Below are 13,385 nucleotides of genomic sequence, written 5' to 3'. Positions count from 1 at the left end.
TGTCTACCTCTGTTGTAGACTATTGTGCACACCTACCTTAGTAGAAATTTCTGAAATGTGCAGTGCAGACAGACCTGATTGATGGTTTTCTGTTCTCCAAACAGGACCCCATCTTGTTTTCTGGCTCTCTGCGCATGAATCTGGACCCTTTCGACCAATACTCTGATGAAGACGTCTGGACGTCTTTGGAACTCGCTCACTTGAAAAACTTTGTCTCGGCACTCCCTGATAAACTCAACCACGAGTGTTCCGAAGGAGGAGAGAACCTCAGGTATTGTACAGTTTCTGCCCCTTTTTATTTTCCTTTCAAATCCTGTTATCTTAGGTTTCCCCAGCTGTTCATTGGACTACAACTCCCATCATCCGTGAACCTCAGTCTGAAGCAGCAGAGCAGAGAAATGAGCTTCCCAGGTTGACAAGCTCCATGTGCCCCTCACTTCCCATTAGATCTGCCTTTCTCAACCTTGGGTCCCCAGATTTTTTGGCCTACAACTCCCATCATCCCTAACAAGCAGGGCCAGTGGGGACCCAAGATTGAGAAACACTGAGCTACAACATTAGCCTCTTTGTGCTGTTCTGGAACGCTGAGCATCTGTGTGTGCAAGTCTGGCTGAGGGTAGCAACATTTGGATACCCTTCTCACTCTCACTTCTTTTAAAACCAAGTCCCACACTGTAAAAAAAACAACCCTAACCTCTCAGTGCAAAACCCATATTTTGTCCACATACAGTGGTACCTCTAGATACGAACGGGATCCATTCCGGAGCCCCGTTCGCATCTAGAGGTAAACGTAACTAGTGACGGCACGTGTGCACACGCGCGCGTTGCTTTTCGCCGCTTCTGCGCATGCACGTGACGTCATTTTGAGCGTCTGTGCATGTGCAAGGGGCAAAATCCGGAAGTTACGCGCTCCATTACTCGTAATGCGCTCAACTCGAAGCATATTCAACCCGAGGTATGACTGTAATATGTTGTAGGGGCACACTCCCTTGCGCTGTAAAAGACTCCTCACTTTAGGAGCATTGGGTGAGGACACGTAATTGCATAAAAAGCAATATTAGAAACAGAAACTCGACCTGCCTTAGCGAGTCACATGGAACCCTGTATGTGAGAGCTGACTCCTCATTTTGTGTGTCTGTGCTTAAGTCTAATACAGTCGTACCTTGGCTCCTGAAAACCTTAGGAGTTTAACGTTCCAGCTCCCGAGCGATCGAAAACCGGGAGTGTTCTGGTTTTCGAACGTTCTTTAGGAAGCCGAACGTCCCAATGGGCTTCCGCAGCTTCTAATTGGCTGCAAGAAGCTTACTACAGCCAATCGGAAGCCGTGCTTTGGTTTCAGAAGTCGGACGGACTTGCGGAACGGATTCTGTTCAACTTCCAAGGTATGACTGTACTGGAATCCAAATCAAAGCGAAATCCTGCAAAATCTGGTTCTTAGGGTTTTGCTCGGCTTTTTAACAGAGGATCTATTTGGTAGTTTTCCTCATGATCACAGAATGCAGGTTTCTGCTTCCTGTTGGACTTAGAATAGTAAGGAATGATGTTAGATATTTTTCGAAAGAGACTGTTGAATTGAGTTGTGCGGTAGCTTTTAAATAAGCTGTTTAGATTTTGTTTTTTTTACAAGGTTGGCCTTTTCTGGGTCCCAGATCATGGGTGCACATTTGCAGCTGCTTTTTCTTTTCAAAATAAAAGTGAAAGTGGCTAATTCAAGTATGATCTTTAAAAACATGATTAATTAGCCATTTGGCCCTGAAATGAACTGTTGTTAGAGATTCAATTTTTAAAGTTTTTGTGTGTGTTTGTGTGTTTTACTTTCTGTCTCCAGTGTTGGGCAGCGACAGCTGGTGTGCCTTGCTCGAGCCTTGCTTCGGAAATCCAAAATCCTGGTTTTAGATGAAGCTACAGCGGCCGTGGATCTTGAAACAGATGACCTCATACAGTCCACAATCCGGACACAGTTTGAGGGCTGCACAGTCCTAACGATAGCACACCGGTTGAACACAATCATGGACTATACACGGTAAAATTGGATGAAAAATGCGAGTATCTGAGGAGAAGGGAGTTTGGAAAGGCTCCATTGTGTTAGCTTCTGTGTTGTACACATCTCTCTTTCTCCTGTTTTTAAAAAACTAAACAAAAAACCAACCCATTTGTGTTCTTTCATCCCTGCTTTACTGAAACCTCTGCTGTTGTTTAAAACTGCCATTTTTCTCCCAGTGTACCTCAAGACTTGCTTTACTCAAACTATTTATGTTGTTTTAAACAGTCACCATTTTCCTCTCAGTGTTCTTCCCTTCCAGCTGTACTTAAATTTCTCCATTTTTCATTCCTCAGCTGCCTCGTATGAGAGGATATAGATGAAATTATTATTATTACTATTACTATTACTATTACTATTATTATTATTAGTCTATTTATTTATTTATTTATACATACATACATACATACATACATACATACATACTCCGTCCCTCTGGCTAAGTTTCCCCAGCCACTCTGGGCAGCTCCCAACAGAATATTAAAGCACAATAAACCATCAAACATTAAAAACTTCCCTAAACAGGGCTGCCTTCAGATGTCTTCTAAAAGTCAGATACTGTGGTACCTTGGGTTAAGTACTTAATTCATTCCGGAGGTCCGTACTTAACCTGAAACTGTTCTTAACCTGAAGCACCACTTTAGCTAATGGGGCCTTGCGCCGCCGGAGCACGATTTCATCCTGAAGCAAAGTTCTTAACCTGAGGTACTATTTCTGGGTTAGCTGAGTCTGTAACCTGAAGCGTCTGTAACCCGAGGTACCACTGTTGTTGTTTATTTCCTTGACATCTGATGGGAGGGCGTTCCACAGGGCAGGCGCTCTGCCTGGTTCCCTGTAACCTCACATCTCGCAGTGGATGGGGTGGAGGTGAAAACTGGGGCAAACGGGGCTGTGGAACAGAAGTGGCAGCTTAAAAAAGGGGTTGGGGAAGGTGAAAAGTGAGCTCCATTGTTGCATAGGGCGGGGAGCGAAAGCTCTGCAGGGTTAACGTGAGGAGGGGAAACAGTAGGGAAGTCGGTGTGTGGAGTGATCAGGGGCACAGCTCTACGGAATCAAGCCTGTGGCCCATCTAGTCTGGCATGGTGCCCTTGCAGCAGCCAGCCAGTTGTCCGTGGGAAGCCTGCAAGTGGGACCAGAGGGTTCCCCAGTTGTGATTCCCAACATACTGCCTCTGACAGTGAACGGAGAACACAGCCATTGATAGCCTTGCCCTCTATGATTTGTACTTGTATTTGCAAGTTATCCCTGTGCATGGCCAGCGGTGTTGAGTCAGGGATTAGTCAGTGTGGTGTAGTGGTTAAGAGTGGTAGTCTCGTAATCTGGTGAACCGGGTTCGCGTCTCCGCTCCTCCACTTGCAGCTGCTGGGTGACCTTGGGCTAGTCACACTTCTCTGAAGCCTCACAGAGTGTTTGTTGTGCGGGAGGAAAGGAAAGGAGAATGCTAACCGCTTTGAGACTTCTTAGGGTAGTGAAAGGCGGGATATCAAATCCAAACTCCTCTTCTTCTTCTCCTCTGCCCCCTATTTTGCCCTTGGCTCCCATTGACTTCCAGCAGAGAATCAAAACAGAACCTGCATCTCTGAATTCTGACCCACTCCGCTGGAACTGTAAGTGTGCTGACTACATTTCTGTTTTGTTTTAGGGTGATTGTCCTTGACAAGGGTGAAATTGTGGAATATGGCTCCCCTGCCAGCCTAATCCAGAAGAGAGGCATTTTCTACAGCATGGCCAAAGACTCTGGCTTGGTTTAATGCCTGGTTCGCGGCTTCTCTCGCTGGGGGTGCAGCTCAGAAGAGGACTGGCGAACCAAACACGGACAAAGACGGCAGCATCTGCCAAAATCCATTGCCCAAGAAACTCCAGCCAAACAATTCCACTCCTTGCAACGTAATGGAGACACAACAGGCACAAAATCTACTTCTCTCCTCTACACTTTCCTGACATTTTAAAGGGTTAGTTTTCAAGCATAGCGATAGCGATGGACAGGTTGTTTCTTTGAGCCCCAATCCCATCTATTTACCTAGCGCAGGGGTGGCTATATTTTGGCCCTTCGATTGCTGCTGGTCTGAGTCCACTCTGACCCCGTTGGCCACGACCAAACTGAGTCGTTGGAGGAGGGCTTGGCTGAATTTGTGCCTAAAACATTGCACAGCCATCCTTGGTTTTGTGGCAAGGAGCTCTTGGAGAGACTGGATAATTTCCCTTTGAAAACCCAGCATCTCAATGGGAGAAACCTTTAGGATGGCTGCTAGAGAGGGTAGGAAAAAGCACAGTCCAAAACTTTAACACCATGAGCAGAATTGCCACAGGCTCGCACGGGGTGAGGAGGAGCGAGGGGTTTCCCTTCTATTCTGATAAAACATGCTTATTGCATACATTTATCTAGAGCAATTCTGGCTTGTTTTGAGGATGGAGGAAAAAAATGAAAATGGAAGACCAGGTGATTTTTGTTCTTGTTTTATTATTCCCAAGAACTTTACCCTATACCATAAGATACATATATATTTAACCCTGTGGGTGAAAGAATCACTCCCAGTTGTAGGCAAAATGCGTTTTTGTTGTGGTTCCAAAAAGGAAAATTCAGCCTAATCGTTTCTGTCTAAGGTCCTTTCTCCTCTCCCCCCTCCTCCAGCTGTTGTGTTCTTTTAATTGGAAAGGATCTGCAACAAAAACCCACAATTCTTGTGTTCTCCACAGTCATTTTACCAAAGCAAAGCTGGAAGGAAAATCAAACTTATCAGTGCATCTAAATGCTCACTCCAGGAGCTTGGAACAGCAGACTTTGAATTATGTTGCTGACTTTTTTTCTTTTTTAAAAAAGACACGTCTTTTCTTAGAATAAAGTTATTTATTTTTTTTGTAAATACAATTCTCTAAAGTTAAATAGATCGAAATTTACTTTGGTATTTTTGTAATGACTCATGGAAAGAGCTTTCAGTAAAAACCTTTTTGTTTGGAGAACTGTCCTTGTTCTTTGTAAACCTGCAGAAAAATAACAGTAGGGTTGCTGTATACAGAGATGGAAGGTTTTGTCTACCCAGCATGGGAATAGTGGACTTATTGTAACTCCTTGGGTGTGTGGTTTAATTTGGGTTTTGCAAGGTGAAATATGTGGGGTTTGTGGACAATTGTAAGTTGCACTTCTGTCTTTATGAATAGGCTTAGGTAACTCTGTGCTTTAATAACGATAAATGGCCATGGGGCTGTAGATTAGATAGCTTTTTCTATGGTCTTCTGACAAAGGTAGCAAAGATCATTTGTTTTGAACCAAAGCTCTGAACTTTTTAGTGTCATGTGAGGAACAGTCCCATGATAGCTGGAACAAAGCAAGCAAGCTAGGAAATCCCCTTCTGTGGCAACCCTGAGGTCAAACGTCACATGATTTCAAGAGCATGTGATCAAGAGCATGGGAGATTCTAATCAAAGGGGAAACCCATTCCTAAAAGGAAGCTGTTGGAAGGGGCCCTAACTCAGCAGGGCACACGCTGGTCATCCAAACCTGTTTTTCCCATTTGGGCCTGCATGAAACTTAAGGCCAAGCTGGAGACACAGGATGCAAATTGCAGCATCCCAAGTGAAAGGGTGCATGGGTGGTGGGGCAAGGAGAATGCTCCTCTGTTAACTCCATTGTTCCAGGTTGAAGGCTGCCAGTCCCTTTCCGAGCACAATTCAAAGTGTTAGTGCTGACCTTGAAAGCCCTAAACGGCCTCGGCCCAGTATACCTGAATGAGCTTCTCCACCCCCATCATTGGACACTGAAGTCCAGCCCAGAGGGCCTTCTGGCAGTTCCCTCCCTGCCAGAAGCGAGGTTACAGGGAACCAGGCAGAGGGCCTTCTCAGTGGTGGCACCCTCCTACCAGATGTCAAGGAAATAAACAACTCTCTGACTTTTAGAAGACATCTGAAGACAACCCTGTTTAGGGAAGCTTTTAATGTTTGATGTTTTACTGTATTTTAAATATTTTGTTGGAAGCTGCCCAGAGTGGCTGGGGAAACCCAGCCAGATGGGTGGGGTATAAATAATAAATTATTATTACTGCATTAAGACATGATAAAGGGGGGGGGGGAAGGTGGGCAGATGGAGAGGAGAGCCTTCCCCATCCTCTGTATGAATGTGGCAAAATAGCTTATTTTCAGCAGCAGCGGAGAAGACATGCCTTGCTGCATCAGACCAAAGGACCATCTGTTCCAGCATCACACACACACATCCTTTCCATGCCACTTCCTGTAGGACAGGGGCGGGAGCCTTTTTGACTCCGGCGATCAGATCTTTATCGTGGTCCCAGCCCAGGTCCAGCTTTGACAGGTGGGTGGGGCAGCAACCTGCCAGTCACATGACATCACAATAAAACCACATTTCTGGCAGGTGGGTTGTCCTACCTGCCAAAATCCCTTGCTCCCCCACCCCCAATTGCCAGGTGGAAAAAAAACCACCTTTCTCCCTATCAACTGATGGGGAGGGGGGGAAAGCCTGCATTTTGCAAGCACCAACTGCTTGAGGGCAAAGTCCCTCTCATAGCAGATGTCTGCCCACCCCCCACCCCCCAAAAAACAGGGCTGCTTGGTTTTGGCTGTTAGAGAGATTGCTGCAGAGCTGCCTTTACTTAAGAGGACATGGGAGAAATAGTTTGCCACCTGCAGATCTCAAAAACACACCATACCCCCAATTCAGAAAGCGAAATCTGAAGTAGGAAGAGCCTGCTGGATGAGGAAATCAGTCAGGCATCTGTGAAAAGTTTACACGTCAGGGTGGGTGGGAGAGTGGGTTCGGAGTGGCTTTCCAGGCTGATTTATTGAGGTCTTGGGGCTCTGGAAGGCCACGAACCCTCCTCCTCTAGAGCTGCAATAATGCCAGAACACAATAACAGAAGGCTGCTGGATCAGAACAATGGCCCATCTCCTGCAGCATCCTGTTTTCCCAGCGGCCAGGTGGGTGCCTGTGGGAGCCTGCAAGGAGGACTGTGGTGCAACAGCACGCTCTCCCCTCCTGCAAGTTGCCGCAACTCATCCTCCAAAGCATGCCGCCCCTGCAACACAGCCATCCGAGTTAGGAGCCACTGGTGGGCTTCATCCTGCACAGAACCAGCATTAACAGCCAATTTACAAGATGCACCTTTTTATTTAGAGGACGAAACCGTTGTTTAATTCAAACTAGATCACGTGTGTATAGCCTATGCAAAATAAAGCACACACCAAAAAAACAATGTATTTAAAAATCTCCAGCGGTCTGCTTTCCTTTCAGGCTTAGGTGGGGCAAATCTGGTGTAGATAAACTTGCCCAGATCTGCAGCGGCAGAGCTAAGAGTCTTTTGCAAGCTGCATCCTTCTCGTTAAAAAAGAAATAAAAGCATCTATCCAATGCTGCTACCCACAATTCCTGCAGGCGAGTCTTCAGCTCTCTAATGCGTTGTACTTTTAGTTCAGAATAGAAATAGGTTTCAAGTATCTCCATCATTGTTACATCTGCTTTCAAAGGGCGCTTGTGATGAACTCGTTTGGCAGCTGCTCGCCTGGCCTGCAACTTGCCCGTGGGGACGAAAGAAAAGCAGAGGTTTTCTCCTGTCGGGTCACTGGGGCAGGAAATTTCCGATAGCTGCCCCAACAGAGAATCTAGCCTCAACATTCACAGCATCGGTTTATCTAGATCACCTATCTGGACATTATTTTCTCTAGGATTTGCTCTACACTTTGGATACATCAGAAGCTAGTCCTCTTCAAGCCAAACATGTAAAAAGGAGGGAAGGATCTGAAGCACTGGACTGAGGCACTGAGATCTTTGACTCTTAGCAGAAAGATGATCATTTGGGTCAGAAAGACAAAATTCTAGGCCTGGAACCTATTTCCTCACATTTACTTCTCACCGGTAATTTTAAAATGCTTCGGAAATCTCGAAGCACTTATATAAAGCGCCAAATGTATACAAAAACAGATTTTGGAGCACCTGGGTAGCAAACAAGGGCACTACCAGGGGGTCTCTGAAGTTGAAGAGGCAACCTGAGGTTCTGAGGACCCCTGCAAAATAAAATTTTAAAAACCTGGTCACCAACTTGAAATCAGTTGCTGCAGAAGCCCTGAAGTGCCTCATTTTGTTAGAAGCTACCTTTAAAAAATAGGATTTTTTTTTCCACAGGGATCTCATCATTCCCCTGGGAGAGAGAATTTTGGAACCAAGTGTCTCTTGAGGCTGCATAAAAGGCCTTAGCAATTTACACACACAGAGAGAGAAGGAAATATCATTGAGGTTTCCAATTGCAACGCTTCCTCTCGATGCCAAAAAAGGAGGAGAATGGGGGACAGTGCCAAAGCACAAAGATGAATTAAGACGATGACCAGTTCAACACTTTTCCGTGGACAGTGCAGGCATGATTTTTGCAAGAAAGAACACGCACTTATTGGACGTGAGGCTGGAGGAACACATCCCACTTCTTGGCCAAAGGTTCTTCTTGCAGCCAAATCTTCAGAGGCAAAAAAAGGCACGGCGGAAAAAATTATTTCCATGTACTCCAGAAAAGGGGGAAAAAGCATATATTTAAAAAAGCACGCGCCTAATGTTGCTCAGAGACGCCTGTAGGTGCCGACAAGAGCGTTGCAGCTGGGACAGTAGTGGTCAACGTCTTGAAGCGAATCCACGCAGAAGGGGATGAGGCAACAGCCGGCGACACACCTGTCGAGAGAAAGCAGGCAGCCTTCAGAACACAGACTCTTGCCCCAGGTACTCTGTGACTGCCGTTTCTGGATAAGATCAGTAACACGGCTACAGGTGTTAACAATACTGAGCAAGGGGGAAAGGACCTTCCGGCTCAGCTCAAGGCAGTTTCCTAATGCAATAAAGCACCACCGCATCTTACTCCTGTTCTGTGGATAGAGCGTCTATGAAAACTTCGGTGCATACAAGCATCCCTGGTCTGCAGCTGGTGTGACAAAGGGGCCTTATCCCTCGCTCGCCAAGCTTAAGAATGCAAAAAGAGGCCTGCAGGATCAGACCAGTAGCCCATCTGCCAGTACCTTTCCGAGCATAATTCAAAGTGTCGGTGCTGACCTTGAAAGCCCTAAACGACCTCGGCCCAGTGTACCTGAAGGAGTGTCTCCACCCCCTTTGTTCTGCTTGGACACTGAGGTCGTTCCGAGGGCCTTCTTGCGGTTCCCTCCCTGCGAGAAGTGAGGTTACAGGGAACCAGGCAGAGGGCCTTCTCGGTGGTGGCACCCTTCTATCAGATGTCAAGGAAATAAGCAACTATCTGACTTTCAGAAGACATCTGAAGGCAACCTTGTTTAGGGAAGTTTTGAATGTTTGATGTTTTACTGGGGCAGGTTTTGAATGTTTGATGTTTTACTGGGGTATAATTATTAATATTATCATCATCATCATCATCATCATCATCATCATCTAGTCCAGGTGCCTGCGGGAAACCAGGAAACAGGACTTGCCGTGGTCTCTAGCCACTGTTACTTGGAAGCATTGATGCCTCCAGCTGTGGAGGAAGGGCAGAGCTATCATGGCTGGGAGCCACAGATACGCTTTTCCTCAATGAATTTGTCTAACCCTCTTAAGTGGTTAGTGTGTCTGACTAGGACCTGGGGGTTCAAATCCCCACTCAGCCATGATTCCTGCATTGCAAGGGATTGGACCGAATGACTCTTTGGGACCCCCCCTTTTTTAATTCATTCTTTTATTTATATTTTATACCATTATTTACATTTTTAAAATGTTTACAAAGTAATAATCATAAATAAATAAGAATAAAAATGTGCACCCCACCATCGAGACCGTTCCATTGTAACTATCCAACCTCCCAAATTTTCATTACATCCTGCGATGGTTTTGACCCCTTTCCGTTTTAACAGTACAAATTCTACAAATGCCCTCCATATCTCCTTAAAATCATTCCTCCTGCCTTTCCTTAATGGCACGTTAATTTATCGTTAATAACTACAGTGGTACCTCAGGTTAAGAACTTAATTCGTTCCAGAGGTCCGTTCTTAACCTGAAACTGTTCTTAACCTGAAGCACCACTTTAGCTAATGGGGCCTCCCGCTGCCGCCACGTGATTTCTGTTCTCATCCTGAAGCAAAGTTCTTAACCCAAGGTACTACTTCTGGGTTAGCGGAGTCTGTAACCTGAAGTGTCTGTAGCCCGAGGTACCACTGTATATCCCACACCTCTTTATACCATTCTTCCATTTTATATTCTGCTTTCCCCTTCCACTTCCTAGCTAACATCATTTAGGCAGCTGTCAATAAATTTGTGAACGAGGCCTTCATAGCCTGCGAACCTTCCGTCTCATCGAAAATTGATAATAGTACTACCTCTGGACTTCTGGTCAGCTTTAACCCAGTGATTTCTGTTATCTCCTTAAACACCCTTTGCCAAAAAAATTGTACATATTTATATCCCCACAACATGTGAACTTAATTCCCTGTTTCCTGGCATCCCCTCAAATGGGACCCCTTCTACCCCGACAACTCCAAGATTCTGTGAAACTCACTGGGTGACCCTGAGCGAGTAACTCCCTCTGGGCCTAACCTACTTTACAGGGTTGTTGTGTGGACGTTACATGAGGAATGGGAGAGCCCACGTACGCCACGTGGAGCTCCTTGGAGAAGGTGGTTGATATATGCATAATAATAATAATAATAATAATAATAATAATAATAATGTTGGTTGTGAACGTTCCCCCGATGTAATGTGGGAGCAGCCAACCTGCGGCCCTCCAAGAAACTGCGAGGCTCCTATCTCCCATCGGCCACAGCCAGCATGCCCAATGGTCACAGCTCAGCAGCCCCCGGCTTAATGCATACAAGAGATCAGTATAGAAAGGCAGCTGACAAGGACCTACTTACCCCACCAGGAAGAGGCCGCCACAAGCCAGCCAGGTCAGCGCCCCAGAGGTGTACGAGAGGCGCGTCAAAATGGTTTTTTGACACGCAGGGCAGTTCATCTGGACGGGACGGTCGTGGAAGACCAGCGGTGCCTGGACGTAAACCGCCTGAACGGTAACTGGGGCAGCAGAGGAGGCAAAGAGACAAGGGCGAGAGAGTCACACTCCTTTCCTGCTCAACCTCGTACTCCCTCCTCCTCAACACCCGGGCAAAAGTGCTTTGCAAATTGCCGTCTAGCTCGCCAGAAGCTCAGATCCGCCGGGAGAAAAGCCCACCCCAATGGAAAATCAAAATGAACCATCTCAAGGAAGAGGCTTCCTCTTCTGTCTCAACTGCTGGCTTTCAGATGCCAACATGGCTGAACCCCCAAGAAGGGAACAGGGGATGTTGCTGGGCTGCAACTCAGCCTGGGCGACGGTCAGAGACCATGATGGGAGCTGCAGCCCAACCATGTCTGGAGGGTTATGGGGCTCAGTGAGGGCTACATACTGATGCTATAAGGACCCGGGATCCCGTTTGCACTGTGCGTTTAAAGCACTACGCTACTGTCGCTTCAAGGAATCCTATCCCTCCCACGGTGGAAGCCAAGTAGAGAAACAAGAAGAGTTCTTTCCGAGTCTTTTACAGTGGTATCTTGGTACTCAAACGGCTTGGCTCCCAAACAAATCGGCTCCCGAACGCCGCAAACTCGGAAGTAAGTGTTCCGGTTTTCGAACGTTTTTCAGAAGCCAAATATCCGACGCGGCTCCTGCAGGCAATCGGGAGCCACGCCTTGGTTTTCGGATGGTTTCGGGAGTCGAACGGATTAAGTTAGAGAACCAAGGTACCACTGTATTAATATTCACAGAGAGAGACGTAGAAATGTCATCTCTCTTAGACAATGGCATTGCTCCAGGTAAAGTCCCACCCCCTCCGTCTCTCCTGTTCTACATCACCCCTGTGCTGGCTGATCTGTGTTTTCTGCCTCTGAGTTTTCTGTTCTCCTACTCTCAATGCCTGCCGGGTCCTGGGATAGTGGGGGGTCAGGAATGCTTTCTAAAGACACTGAGTCTGTCAGCTGCCTCTCCCCTGGTGCTGCTGCTTCTTCCTGCCCCTCTCCCAATATTTCCCAGCTTCTCCCATCTGCAGCCTCTGAACTATGCCCTTCTGCAAACCACTGTTCTGAATCTATACTGTCCTCCTCTTCTCAGGAAGGTTCAGGAGGGGAGGGTGGTCTCCATCATTCCTTCTCAGTCTAGTCCTTGGCAGCTACCTCTTTAAACAGCCACAACTCCCCCCAAGGAATCCTGGGAAGTGTAGTTTGTTGAGGGTGCTGGGAGTTGTTCGGAGGCCCTTGTTCCCCTCACGGAGCTACAGTTCCAAAAGTGCTTTAAACACCAATCCCAATTCCCAGGGAGCCATAGCTCTGTGAGGGGAACAAGGGCCTCTGAACAACTCCCAGCACCCTCAACAAACTACACTTCCCAGGATTCCTTGGGGGAAGTTGTGGCTGTTTAAAGAGGTATCATAGTGCTTTAGATTTAGAGCGCTGGTGGGCTCCAGTTCTGCTCAGAGGGTACCGGGGGACCTTATATTTATAGACTTCAATCTTTCAGACGGAAGGAAAGTGGTGTAAGTGGGCCAAAATGGTGCAATTGAAGGCTTACCTGGTTGGGGACCTCCTATGACTCCAGGTTGCATGCCATATGGCGGTGCCTGTTGGCCTTTCATATTTGGTCCAGGTCCAGTCCCCGGGACGGGATAGGGCTGGGGGTAGGGAGCAGCATGGATGCCGGTTGTCTCGGTGTAAGGAGGAGGCTGGGCCCCCTGAAAGCCAGGAGCGGATGGATCCATTTTTCTGGGAGACAGAAAATGAAAAGGCATGCATGTTATTATTTCCTCAATATCTCGCCCTTCGTCCCAAAGGATGCAAATGCATCAAAAACACACCTTTTTAAAAAAGTATCCTAAACGTAAGCTAGTGTTAAAAGCTTATCTTTCATATATAGATATATTATTAAATAAAATGAAGAGCATAAATAAATGTTTTTACAGGTTGAAAGCAGCAGAAAGTATTCGTTCATTTATTCATTCATCCATTCTCCACCTTTTCCCCTGATGGGATTCAAGGCAGCATGCAGATAAAACCAAGAATTGCTTAAAAACCAGAATCGCTGCAGAATTGTTGGATATTGATAAAGTTATCACTGATCTTCTTGTTCCAAAACATTACAAAAAACATCCATTTTTCCATAAATCTTAGGCTGGTTTATATGTATTCTTTTATCTCAGTCATAGTTACCATGGACCACATTTCCTCAATCCATTCAGATACAATCACAGATACGCTCCACAACGGGGGAGCCACCACCAAAAAGGCCCTGTTATGCATCAGCACCAACTAGGCAGCCCCTAGTGGTGACACCACCAGCGAGGTGGGCATAGAATGTAGGTGTCGTGCTTAGTAGCCATTTGTCTTATCCTC

The 13,385-nt window shown here is 46.5% G+C and overlaps 2 protein-coding genes across 6 annotated transcripts in view; one reads left to right on the top strand and one right to left on the bottom strand.

The window, feature by feature from the left end:
- The window catches only part of LOC307203127 (multidrug resistance-associated protein 1-like), a 77,721-nt gene extending 72,719 nt beyond the window's left edge, over positions 1-5,002 (top strand). For all 3 annotated transcript variants that reach the window (XM_079953665.1, XM_079953664.1, XM_079953666.1), the window contains 3 exons: positions 105-271; positions 1,829-2,023; positions 3,684-5,002. In XM_079953665.1, the coding sequence (XP_079809791.1) occupies positions 105-271; positions 1,829-2,023; positions 3,684-3,792 (471 nt within the window). In that variant the 3' untranslated portion in view covers positions 3,793-5,002. The remainder of the gene's footprint in view (positions 1-104; positions 272-1,828; positions 2,024-3,683) is intronic.
- Positions 5,003-7,140: 2,138 nt separating this feature from the next.
- LITAF (lipopolysaccharide induced TNF factor) overlaps positions 7,141-13,385 on the bottom strand; it is a 31,685-nt gene continuing 25,440 nt past the window's right edge. For 2 of the 3 annotated variants that reach the window (XM_079954088.1, XM_079954089.1), the window contains exons 2-4: positions 12,568-12,758; positions 10,883-11,039; positions 7,141-8,705 (exon numbers count right to left, since the gene is read on the bottom strand). In XM_079954088.1, coding sequence (XP_079810214.1) covers positions 8,597-8,705; positions 10,883-11,039; positions 12,568-12,754 — 453 coding nt within the window. In that variant the 5' untranslated portion in view covers positions 12,755-12,758 and the 3' untranslated portion in view covers positions 7,141-8,596. Of the gene's footprint in view, positions 8,706-10,882; positions 11,040-12,567; positions 12,759-13,202; positions 13,228-13,385 lie in introns of those variants that run through there. The other variant, XM_079954090.1, reaches the window with a different exon arrangement.

This window comes from Podarcis cretensis (assembly GCF_951804945.1).
Source record: "Podarcis cretensis genome assembly, chromosome: 14".
NCBI lineage: Eukaryota > Metazoa > Chordata > Lepidosauria > Squamata > Lacertidae > Podarcis > Podarcis cretensis.
This window is presented reverse-complemented; position numbering and strand designations above follow the sequence as displayed.